Here is a 13,343-nt window from a genome sequence, read left to right as displayed (position 1 = left end):
ATTGCTCTTGAATGGCTCCATAACAGCCGCTATCTCTCCTCCGAAAACGGATTTAAGATTGTCGAGGATGTCGGCTCGCATTTCATTCTTCTTCTGACTTATACTCCTAAAAAGAGCCGACTCAACGACCGACTCCTCCATGATATCTTGATCCGGAGGCGCACAAGGCTTGAATCGGCCTGGCTTGTCAGATTTCCCTCAAACAGACATCGCAGAATTCACAGGTGCAACTTACAAAAAAAGAAGCTCCATATGACAGGTTAGTAAAAGGTATGGTAAAGTTGACGGCTGGAGTTAGCAGAATTGCTAATAAAACATAACAACATGTTACATTTCCATGGAGCCCCTCGCTAAGCACGCCCTGCAACGTCCAGCTCAACCAGATGTCCTTAGTAACACTCTTAATTTGTGACTCAAACGAGAGAGTTGGGTCAAAAATAATACCGACAGTCTTTACCGAGTTGCTTTGTATAATTGTTTTGTTGTCAAATGTTAAGGTGGTATCCCTCAGCAGGACCGATAATCTGGGCAGTTTACTGATCAATTGGATACTTCATACATTTAATCTGTTGGATGTAGCGCAGGACTATTTATTATTGATAATATTCAGAGACACTATTTTCTGAAAATGGCCCAGAGGCCCCACCAGGACACCACTGCTCTATATGATCTGAGCACTAAAACTGTATTCAAAAATCTTCTATATCAAAGGATTGCTCTGCTATATTTAAGAGTCTGATGCAAAAATACGAGTAATACATCTTGCTTCATCAGCCATCAGAATAGTTAGCCATACAACATTGCCTGAATTGATTTTTATCACACATTAACTTCCCCATATTGGCAAACATACATTTTTCTTAACTAATTTACACAACAATTAAAAGAGCTCAATAAGTAAAACGATCACACTTATTTCTGCACAGAGACAACAATACCACAATGATACAAAACTCAGTGCTTTTGAACTGAACAATAATTTCAGTGTTTAGTCTGACTCTAGATCTGCAACATGTGGGAGTAACTCCATGGGGTCTTGAAGATGAATGACGAAAGACACCTGCATGCCTCCAGACGCCAGCACAGCCTCATCTCCAGCTGCAGAATGTAGTCGGGTGTCACCCTTTGTTATGTTGGGACAATGCAGCAGTGAGGACTCGGTTTGCTGGGCGATTGTCTGGATAGGATGATGAAAAATCAAAGAACTGTTCGGAGTGCATGGCGAGGCGTTGGCCATTGCCCTCATTGTGCTCTCGGGGGATCTGTTGCACTCTGGCACTGGCTCTACGCGTGTGTCGAACCCGGCTAGTCACTGTCCACAACAAACAATCTCTGCTTCTAACCTCCAGGTGCGCAGCTTCCTCTTCAGCTCTGTCCGCACCTGTAGGCAAGTACACAGACAGATCTCCATTTGTGTATGTAGCATGCATGTTCATACTCATACAGTAAAATCTGAAAAATACCACAATTGATAACAGTGAAACCAGCATAGGATGGCCCTGTTTATGACAACCATATCATCAAATCCAGGTCCACTATGTTCTTTTTAGCAACCAAAAAGTGCATCACAGTCAGATTATTTCCACTTTTTAATGACGAGTAATCACAGGTTATTATTATATATTATCTAAATTAATGTTACCACCTGTTGCGCCAGGTCATTCATTTTTTTAGGTTTTTGGGTATTTTTTCCTGTGTTTTTCTTTTATTTAGTTTCCACGTCCTGTTCTGTCTGTGTTGTTCCTGCAGGAGCTTTACCTCTACAGCTAAGCGCTGTCTTCTTCACCTAGGGGTGATTAGTGATTATGTTTTGCACCTGCTAGGATCATTACCTGAGGACTTTATGAGCCATTCTCACAACCCGGTTAATTGTGGGATCACTCCATGTCAGGTTCAAACACTGATGACATCTATTAAACAGACAAGAAGCAAGGAATCATGCAGAGACAGAGTTAAATTTAGCTCATTGAGGAGAGATGTTTTGGGCTTTACTCTTAGTTACAGATCCAACCTATGCTCTAAGGTCCAGTTCCCACGTGTTCCTCTATTTATTTGGGAGGTCCCTGGTTACATCACTGAGGGTGCTGCTGAAAGAAGGGGGGTAATTTCAGCAGCCTCAGTTAGACACAATATATGATTATTCAGAAATGCAAATGTGCTGACACTCGTGATATCGCCCTGTTTCTGCTTTGTCTGCGTGACAGTACGCGATGTTCTGGACACAAACACTGATACGAGACTACTCGCAATCCAGATTGCAAGTTGTCCCTTTGCACAGATAGAAAAGTACAACTTCAGTACAATTGATAATAACTATAGCAACGACATTTAAGCATAAGAGTTGTGTGATAGCTTACACATAATTATTCTAAAACTCCATAGGTTTAGTGTTTGTTGGTATTTTGGTGGAACGCACACGGTATGTGGACTTTGATATTTTCATCTTGGATAGTGTTTTGTTTGTTGGCTTACCAATTCAGCTTTCCCTGTGCCTTTTTGTGTGTGTTCTTTCTGCACTCTGTTTTGTACATTTGGACATTAAATTCAGCGGCCTGCTGCCTTCTGCTTTTTGGGGTCACAACCTCCACTACGAAGAGAATTCATAACAGAATGATCCCACCAATGATGAGTGGCTCCGTGGAGAAGTACAGTGTAGAATTGATGGATGACTGGTACTTGAAGGTGTTGGGAGTTGGAGAAAGAGGACATGCTCAACTCTCAGGAAGATTCGGAGCACAGGGTGGGGGGCCCAGAAAGACGACTGGAACCAATTAACCCTGCTTCACCACGTGACCAGCCTATTTATGGTAACCCAATTCATCATTTTGCTGAACAGTTTATTTCCTAGGCTGTGAGCCAGTGTACCCCAGGCCAGACCAAACCACAGCCTTCCGAGTCTCAGGTTCCTCCCACCTCATCCACTCCACACTCTTCTAAAGCTCCTGCATTTCCTGTTTCCCCGCCAATACCGGCTCCCCGGCTTCCAAAATCCCACCCACCCTTGGCTTCTGCCCCCGCTGAGGGTCAGCGGGGTCAGCAGCTAACAACGCGCCAACAATGCTATGTGCAGCGAGGCCGCCGCCGCCAACACTACATGCAGTGAGGCCGCCGCTGGCAATGTTACGTGCAGTGAGGCCACCGCTGCCATCGATGCGTATAGTGAGGCCGCTGTCGCCAACGCTACGTCCAGCAAGGCTGCCGCCACCAACGCTACATGCAGTGAGGCTGCCAACGCTAAAATCCAGCGAGTCCTGTGGGTCTGCCGCCAACACCACCTTTAGTGCCATTTCCTGTGGGTCCGCCGCCGATGCCAACTCCAGTGCCACTTCTTGTCTCTCTTCCAAAGGGGTTTACAATGACGCCAGCTTTGTCTCCGGCCCTGCAGCAGGTGAGCTGGAGGTCAAGCATGCTCGCCTGTTGCAGAATTGCCCATCTGGCGCCTGCAATCCTCCTCCTCCTTGTCAGCCGCAAGGATGGCGATTTCATGGACGTCCTCTGCGCCATCAGCAACAACACCCGGGATATGGGCGTGGACCTCAGTGGCTGCTGAGGTATTGTCGTGGTTCCCGTCCACCTTCTTTTCAGGCCACGTGTTTGGCCCTTCTTTTAACGCCTGCCTTGCTAGCGGCAGCAGCTGCCGGGGCAGGTTTCTTGCTTGTCACATCCTCATCCTCTCCAGCTCCAGGGGTGTTCCACCTGGCTTCAGTGTCACTTGGCCTGGTGACCCGCCACCAACTTCTCCCTCCATACTCGCATAACTTTGGACTTGTCTCTTTTTGGGGTTCTGGACATCTGGAATCCGTGCCCTAAGGAGGAGGTACTGTTACAACCTGTTGCACCAGGTCATTCTTTGTTTAGCTTTTTGGGCATCTTTTCCTGTGTTTTGTTTCACTTCCTGTTTTGCGCTTTTTTTTTGTTACTGCAGGAGCTTCACCCCCGCTGCTTAGCGCTGTCTTCTTCATCTGGTGGTATTTAGTGATTATGTTTTGCACCTGCTATGTTCATTACCTGATCATTACCTGAAGGTAGAAAGCTCTTAGGTGGCAGGGCTCCTGGTGTGGATGAGAACCGCCCGGAGCTCCTTAAGGCTCTTGATTTGTGGGGCTGTCCCTGTTGACAAGACTCTGCGGCATTGCGTGAACATCGGGGACGGTGGCTCTGGATTGGCAGACCGGCGTGGTGGCGGCGTGGTGGTTCCTCTCTTTAAGAAGGGGAACCAGAGGGTGTGTTCCAACTATCGTCGGATCACACTCCTCAGCCTTACAGGTAAAGTCTATTCAGGTGTACTGGAGAGGAGGCTAACCCGGATAGCCAAACCTCGAATTTAGGAGAAAGTGTGGTTTTTGTACTGGTCGTGGAACTGTGGGCCAGTTCTATACTCTCGGCAGGATCCTCAAGGGTGCATGGATGTTTGCCCAACCAGTCTACAAGTGCTTTGAAGACTTGGAGAAGGCATTTGACCGTGTCCCTCGAAAAGTGTAGGGTATCGGACCCGGCCCGTTCCCTGTATGATCGTGCCATGGCATTGCCGGCAGTAAGTCAGACCCGTTTCCAGTGAGGGTTGGACTCTGCCAGGACTGCCCTTAGTCACCGGTTCTGTTCATAACTTTTATGGACAGAATGTCCAGGCGCAGTCAGGGCACTGATGGGATCCGGTTTGGTGGTTGCAGGATTAAGTCTCTGCTTTTTGCAGATGAGGTGGCCCTGCTGGCTTTATCTGGCCAGGATTTTCAGCTCTCACTGGATCGGTTTGCAAATGAGTGTGAAGCGACTGAGATGAGAATCAGCACCTCCAAGTCCGAGTCCATGGTTCTCGCCTTGAAAAGGGTGGAGTGCCATCTCCTGGTTGGGGAGGAGATCTTGCTCCAAGTGTAGGACTTTAAGTACCTCGAAATTTTGTTCACGAATGAAGGAAGAGTGGATCAGGAGATCGACAGGTGGATCGGTGAGACCCTGTATTGATCTGTCGTGGTAAAGTAGGAGATGAGCTGGAAGGCAAAGCTCTCAATACACCGGTCGATCTACGTTTCATCCTCACCTGGGGAGGTGTTTAAGGCACGTATGACTATGTCTCCCAGCTGGCCTGGGAACACATCAAGATCCCACGGAAGAGCTGGTCGAAGTGGCTTGGGAGAGGGTAGTCTGGGCTTCTCTGCTTAGGCTGCTGAGGATAAGTGAAAGAAGATGGATGGATGGATGGATGGAAGTGTATAGGACCATGACAGGCAACATTTTTTTGCGAGAGACTTGATGGACATCTCAGAATGTTTTGATTCAAATTTTGACATTTGGACCAAGAAACAGCTTTTGACAGTGTAGATCACAAATATTTTTTTTGCACTTAGAGCATTTGGGTTTGGCGAAGGCTTTTTAAGTTGGGTTGATTTACTGAACAAGGGAGCACATTGCCTGTTTAAAAATAGGAAACGGACTGAGCATGCATGGCATCAGACAGGGCTGCCCAATCTCTGGTCAGATATACAGCCTGGCCATTGAACATCGTTTATGCACACTTTAGGCTGGCAGGTCTAGTCATGCCAGGAACAGCCCTGGATCCCCATCATCCACCCAAGATCACTGCATACGCAGATGACATTAGTATACATGAAGGAAAACACTCAAATGTCTGCTGTTTACAACAGGCTTTCAGTAATTTCCTAAAGTCTACATCTGCCAAAGTAAACTGGACAAAGAGCAAGACACTGTTGGTTGGTGAGTGGGCAAATAAGACTGTGCTCCATAATTGAATGGGTAAAAGAAGGGCTTAGATTTTTAGGCATTTTTTTGGACAAGGGTTCCTTTAATGAAAAGAACTGGGACAGAGTGGAGGTGAAAGTGCGTCCGAGGTTGTCTAAATAGAAATGGTTGCTTCCTTAACGGTCTTATAGGGGGAATTGTTGTTTAACTGTTTAGTTAGGATCCTCATTAGCCGACGCATCAGCGGCAGGCTAGTCTTCCTGGGGTCCTCATTAAAATATAAGTTACAATAGCATACTCAAGATACAATCATAATACAATAACAATACATACATTATCATAATGCAATATCTGTATAGATACACAACAATAAACTATACAGTTAGAACCAAGGTAAAGGCAAAAACAATGAATGAAAACAGCATCTCAACGCTGATAAATCTTTAGAAGTCTTTTGAATCCTACCTTACTAGGGGTATTTTTTATATACAAAGGAAGAGTATTCCACAAAGTAATAGCCCTATACAGTACAGTGACTTTCATGGCTTTGGTTCTTGGGCGTGGCAATGCGAGTAGTCTTTGAGACGAGGTTCTGGTGCCGTACCTATGAATGTCAGAACTATAACCAATGTGACTAGCAATATCCATAGGACAATGGGTAAAAATAACATTTCTTATGAATAACAATAGGTTTTTTGAAAACCTGTTGATAACTTTCGCCCGTTTAAGGCTCTTGTGTATATGGTCAACACTAACTCTAACTGCAACCAAGAGCAAGTCGATCTGCTCTGTTTTGGATAATTTGCCATTTTTGTAACTCACACTTACGTAGGTGCAGAGGACCAAATTATGCTGCGATAGTCAAGTTGACACAACACCAAAGTTTGTACTACCTGTGTGCATAGAACAGGTATTAGATAAGTAGTACACTTCCTGACGGTAGAAATACTTCTGCCCATTTTTGTAACAACTTGATTAATGTGATCAGACCAGGAGAGAGTGTTATCCAGAGTTAAGCCCAAAAGTTTCACCTTGCTAAACTGATTGATTGTTTGCCCAGCAATCTGTAAGTTTAATAAAGGGTTTGTAGCTATACTGTGTTTAGAACCAAAGACTATACTGGTGGTTTCAGGCGTATTTAAAACCAGTCTATTGCTATTCACCCATTCAAACACTGCATTCAAGTTCTTGGAAAGGACAGAGTTAAGTTCACTTATGGTAGAAGCAGAATTATAGAATGTAGAATCATCAGCATACAATACCAATTTGGATTTTTCAATCACTAAAGGGAGATTGTTTGTAAAAATGGAAAATAAAAATGGTCCAAGGCAGCTTCCTTGCGGAACCCCACATACTAGACTATTTCTATTGGACAGCGTACCATTTAAATAAACACGTTGAGTTCTGTCAGATAAATAGCTCTTTAGCCAAGAAATAGCCATAAAACTAAACTTGTAACACTTCAATTTGTTGATCAATAACTTATGGTCAATAAGATCAAATGCGGGGCTAAAATCTAATAAAATAGCACCAGAAAGTAACCCATTATCAATTCCCCTTAGCCAATCATCAGACATGTTAACCAGCGCTGTACCAGTGGAATGACCTTCTCTATAACCATGTTGATCGTTATTTATCAAATTGTTTTCTATAAAATAAGTTTGAAACTGTTTGAATACAATTTTTTCAAGTTGTTTACAGAGAATTGATAAGATTGTGATTGGTCTACTATTCTGACCATTCAGTGTGAGTTTAGGGTTTTTAATTATTGGGATGATTTTTCCTTCTTTCCACAGCTTTGGACAAATACCACAGGACAAGCAAGCATTAAATATATGGCAGATGGGAGTTGATATGGAGGGAGCAGCTAATCTGAACTATTTGCCATCAAAGCAATCAGTACCCGCACCGCTATCTGTCAAAAATGGAACATAGCAGTTTCTCCACTTCATCGGTGTCTACCAGCTTAAACTCGAACATATAGTTTTTACCTCTCATAATATGATTATCAATGAGTGCACATGAGCTTCCGTTGTTTTCCATGTCCATATTACACCGTAATTTGTTAACCTTATTTATAAAGTAGTCATTAAAGTAGTTTGCCTTGTCCAATGGTTTGGTTATAAACACACCATCAGATTCAATGTAGAATGGATGAATATGAGACTGCCTACCCATTATACTATTGAACACATTCCACAACTTTTTACCATCATGCTGAACTCCCTTTATCTTTTGTTGATAGTACTCTCTCTTTTTCTCTCTGTTTAGTTTAGTAACTTGATTTCGAAGTGTGCAATATACTTGTCTATCACCCAGTGAGCCACAGGGCTCATAAACCTTTTTAGCTTGGTCTCTTTTATTCATTAAAGTAATCAAATACTTGTCCATCCAGGGTGTGCCCTTGGACCTTGCAGTAAATTACCTGATTGGGGCATGTATATTTGCTACATTATCAAAGTAATCCATACAAATTTTGAAAGCAGTCTCAGGGTCAGAGCTGTCAGAAACTTTAGACCATGGAACCTTATTAATATCATCCAAGAATGCAGTTTCATTAAAATACTTATAAGACCTAGCACAAATTATCTTAATTCTGGCTTTTGGAAGTTTTGTTCTTCTGGACGTAGCAATAAGGTTAGGGTCACTAAATACAACACCACTAGGGAGCGACTCCACTGTGGAACAAATGTCAGGAACATTAGTGCATATATGATCTATGCAAGAAGATGATGTGACCCCAAGCTTATTAACAACCACTCTTGTAGTTTACCAATTTACATTGAAATCTCCAAGTAGGTGCATTTCTCTATTTTCATTGGTTACTCTGTCAATTATAGTGCAAATGTCATTAAGATGCTACATGTTCGAATTAGGAGGCCTATAACAGCAACCAACAACTATTGGCTTTGAGTGAGGTAAGTGCATTTGGATCCACAAAGCTTCAATATTTTCCTTCATAAGATCATATCACTGCCTTACTGGTAGGTGATCTTGTATGTATATTGCTATGCCTCCGCCAAACCTGTTTCTGTCCCTGCGATATAAAGAAAACTCATTAATATATATGAGTGAATAATGAAAAGAGTTATCCAGATGAGTTTCAGTTACAGCCATAATGTGTGCAGCATTGCATTTTAAAAGTTTATCAAGTTCCTCCAATTTGTTCCTTAAACTGCAGATGTTCAAATGTGCAAGAATTAGCCCTTTGGGTAAGTTCACGGTGAGTTAGTACCGGCTACCATGGTAACCCACGTCGCGTACCTGACGTCATCAGTGCGCGCCATTGTTTACTCCGGAGGGGCGCACATTGTAGGCGAGAGCCATGTCTAGTTCTCTGTTCTCTGCTTGGCATTATTGCCTCCACCAGTAAGCCAGTATGTGATGTCGGAGTTTCGGTAGAGTTGTCCATCAATGAAAAGTTTGTCGTCAACAAGATGGGTCCTTTTGTTTCCGTTCATGATCGGGTAGAGAAGACGCCGTCTATTCATGATCTCCTGGGGATACTGATCGGTGACCGAGAGGCTGGCGCCTTTTAACTCCTTTCTTTTCCTCATGATGGCATATTTCATTTTGGAGTCAGTCACCTTCGCCACAATTTCTTGGCTCCAGGCTTAAGCTGCCCTAAACGGTTCACTTTGCTGAAACGGATGGTGTCCAACTCCTGTCTCTCCATCTTCAGATTATCCATCAGGAAGGACTTGACAACCTGCTCTGATTTCAGGTAGGCTTCACTCCCACCCCTGGTTTCATCAGTCTGCTCACTCAGTCCATGGATGATAATGATGATAAGAGTTTAGGTTATCAAAAACTTGGTCGCCACGACTCTCTTGCACAGACTCACTGTCCTAACTCCACCTTTGGCCCTGGTTAAGACCATCCAGAGAACCATCTTGGATATCTTTTGGTCTGTGTAGCACTGTATCTGCTCCGCAGTCCTGCACTTACCAGTCAACGAGGAAAGACGAGGGCTGGTGGACATCCAAGCAAAGATTGCCTCCTTTCATCTTCCTACTGCACAGAGACTGCTCTATCCCTGTGGCCCAAGCTGGCACAACACTGCCATGACTTTGCTCGGAAGAGCTGGCAGGCGGGGTTACAATTGGCAACTGTTTTTGACAACACCTGGGGTCTGGATCTCTCAGGACTACCACCATTTTTTAATCCTCAGTACTGCAGGCCTGGCAGCTACTGAGGCTGCTGGAGGAACCACTGTTCTTTAACAGCCTCATAAACAGAAACATGCTGGACTCTGCAATATTGAAGAGCAGACTGAGGGACTCAGGCTACACAACACTTGGACACCTTTTCAAGACAAAGTCTTTGCCTGAACAAAATCGTGGGAGTCTCTCTTCAAGCAAAGTCCTCAACAAAGTAAAAACAGAGGTCTTTGCCTCCCTACCACCACCAATGAGAGCTTTTTTGCAGTACCCTACTAACAGTGAACACTGAGAGGAGGGTTGTGAGTACGGTTTGACCTCACTGGCCATTACACCAGCAGTGAGGGAGAGGCAGGATGGGGTGTGGGGGGCAGTTGCTCACTGCAATCCCTCCCCTAGACAAGTTTCACACAACTGGGAAAAAAGCTGAATACCAAACTTGTGTGAAGGTATTACGTCTAAGTGCATTGGCAGGAGTAAAGGAGTCGAGGTGTACCGAGTTCTTTGGGCCAGGCTTCTCACCGAAAGGCAGCTGGAGGTCCTTGTACAAGTTGCCCATTGAAAAAATGATGGCAAACCTCCAGTGGAGGCTTGTGTTGGAGCAATAGCTACGAACAGACACAGAGTGCGCATTGAGCCAGGGGTTAGCACACACTGTTGTTTTTGTTCAAAGGAAGAGACCATTTTTCAGTTGTTTGGACAATGCCAAAGGCTAAAGCTTGTGTTTGAACTTTTAAAAGAATGGTTCCAGGGACTAAGTGTGGTATTTTCACTGCAATTGTTTGTTTTGGGGCAAAAATATACTCCTCTCCAAAAGGGTTTGCATGCACTGCTAAATGTTTTAATTGGTTCTGTCAAATTGGCAATTTGCATCAAAAAGCAAGCAAATGGAGAAGGGTTGCAACGCCGATGTGATCCAAGCACTTAAGGATTTGGTAAAACCCTGGATATAGGTGGAATTTTCTTTTTATAGTTTGACGGACATTTTACAGACTTTTGTTAATTACTGTTACAATAAGCCTTCAGAGGGGCAGCCATAATTGTGATGATGCCTCAGGCCCCTCAATGAGAATGAGTGCTCTAAATTGTTGTTTGATTGGGCATGCTTGTTTGTCTCAATGTGTCCTGGTCTAAATGTGTCCTGCAATTAGCTGGGGACCAGTCTAGTGTGTATGTGGACAAACAGTATATAAAATGGATGGATGGAAATGAATATACTGTATATATATAAAGATATATATATATATGTATATATATATATATATATATATATATATATATATATATATATATATATATATATATATATATATATATATGAGTGTGTGTGTGTATATATATATATATATATATATATATATATATATATATATATATATATATATATATATATATATATATATATATATATATATATATATATATGTATATATATATATATATAATTTATAGAACAACCTACCTCCTTATTTGAATAACAGTAGAGAACAGCCACCAGAAAACCCTGCAAAGATTCAGTTGAATAAGAATGTCATTTTCCTTGACAAAGTGAGGCCTTAAAGCACGGACAGAACAGAAATAAACTATGGAGAAACAGTTCCACCTACCTGGAATGAGTTGAGAAAAAGTGTGAAGAATATTTTAAAATAGCGCAGAACCCCCGAGGTTTGCTCATCTGTTGCGAAGATGAAGATAACCTCATGGATCCCAAACAAAGGAATAAGGGTCAGGGTTGCCTTGGCTAGCCTAATAAGACACACAGGACAGTAGATCAGCATATTGTTTATTTCAATGGTAATGGTTTATTTTATTTAAAAAAATAAAAATAAACATTTTCTTTCTAATATTGGTTTCAAATGGGAAAAAAAAGAAATGAATGGATGATAAATGGATCGATCTCCAACCCTGTTTCAAACAGATGCACTACATTTGCTACGTTATATTTACTTAAGTAACTTTTTGGATAATTTGTACTTGTCAAAGTAGTTTTAATGCAACATGCATTTTACTTTGACTTCAATATTTTTGTGACGAAACACTACTTTTACTCCATTTCAATGAGTTTCATTCTGACCGCTACATTTGTTTCCATTATCATTATACATCCATCCATTTTTCAACTCCTTGTCCCTTTTCAGGCTCGCAAGGTGGTTTGTCTATCCCAGCTGCACTCGGGCGGAAGGCAGGGTACACCCTGGACAAGTCCTACATCATCATTATTTTTATTTATAATCTATTGATTACTGCTTCCAAAGATGTATTTATTTGGTTCGTTACAGAGAATTCTTGTAGTGGCAGTCACGATTCTGTTTCACCAACCCAACGTGATCATTGGTGATGTTTGACTCCATTTCACCAATCAAACTGAGTCACATAACTGCACTTAAACTACACACAGTAAAAAGAAACATGATAGCACAACACTTAAGTGTTTACTTACAAACTAGGACAAATAATATTTATATAATGCGCTGTTGTCTGTGTCAGTAGAAATGTTCATATTTCAGCCTACAAGAATTTAACTCCGAACTAGAAAAACACATGAAGTTATCTAATGAACAGGAAACAATACGTGAAGCTAGGCGAACACACGTCTACAACGCTAAATATATCCTGTGGTGTACCTCAGGGATCAATACTAGGACCTAAATTATTCAATCTCTATATAAATGACATTTGTAAAGTTACAAAAGATTTAAAGTTAGTATTATTTGCGGATGATACAACAGCGTTTTGTTCAGGAGAGAACACACAGAAGATACTACAAATAATAACAGAAGAAATTAACAAATTAAAAAGATGGTTTGACAAAAACAGACTATCGTTGAATCTCAGTATAACTAAAATAATGCTATTTGGTAACAGTAGAAGAGAAAGTCAAACACAAATACAAATAGACGGAATAGAAATTGAAAGAGTAAATGAAACCAAATTTCTAGGTATAATGATTGATGATAAATTGAACTGGAAATCTCACGTAAAAAATATACAACATAAAGTAGCAAGAAACACGTCAATAATGAATAAAGCAAAACATGTTCTAGACAAAAAAATCCCTTCATATTCTCTACTGCTCACTAGTGTTACCATATCTGAGTTACTGTGTAGAAATATGGAGAAATAATTACAAAAGTACACCTCATTCATTAACGGCAGAGGTGTGGACTCGAGTCACATGACTTGGACTCGAGTCAGACTCGAGTCATGAATTTGATGACTTTAGACTCGACTTGACAAAATGTGAAGAGACTTGCAACTCGACTTAGACTTTAACATCAATGACTTGTGACTTCACTTGGACTTGAGCCTTTTGACTTGACATGACTTGACATGACTTGCCACTTTCCCCAAAATCCAAAGCTTAAAAAGTTATTTGGGAGCGCTCCGTATTTTTCATTTTCTTCGTCTGTCTATCAGCGTGTTATTCCTGTCAGCTGGTGTGCTGTCAGTACAACAGCCAATCAAATTAGATATACGTTGTTTTCA

At 42.0% G+C, this 13,343-nt stretch overlaps 1 protein-coding gene across 1 annotated transcript in view; it reads right to left on the bottom strand.

Moving 5' to 3' along the window:
• Positions 1 to 682: 682 nt before the first annotated feature.
• LOC133610902 (glucagon receptor-like) overlaps positions 683 to 13,343 on the bottom strand; it is a 57,879-nt gene continuing 45,218 nt past the window's right edge. Inside the window, exons 11-13 of the mRNA XM_061967639.2 lie at positions 11,465 to 11,603; positions 11,320 to 11,361; positions 683 to 1,381 (exon numbers count right to left, since the gene is read on the bottom strand). Coding sequence (XP_061823623.1) covers positions 1,310 to 1,381; positions 11,320 to 11,361; positions 11,465 to 11,603 — 253 coding nt within the window. The 3' untranslated portion in view covers positions 683 to 1,309. The remainder of the gene's footprint in view (positions 1,382 to 11,319; positions 11,362 to 11,464; positions 11,604 to 13,343) is intronic.

The sequence above is a fragment of the Nerophis lumbriciformis genome, linkage group LG11 (genome assembly GCF_033978685.3).
Source record: "Nerophis lumbriciformis linkage group LG11, RoL_Nlum_v2.1, whole genome shotgun sequence".
NCBI classification, from domain to species: domain Eukaryota; kingdom Metazoa; phylum Chordata; class Actinopteri; order Syngnathiformes; family Syngnathidae; genus Nerophis; species Nerophis lumbriciformis.
Note: the sequence above shows the minus strand (reverse complement) of the source record. Positions and strands in the feature narration are given on the sequence as shown.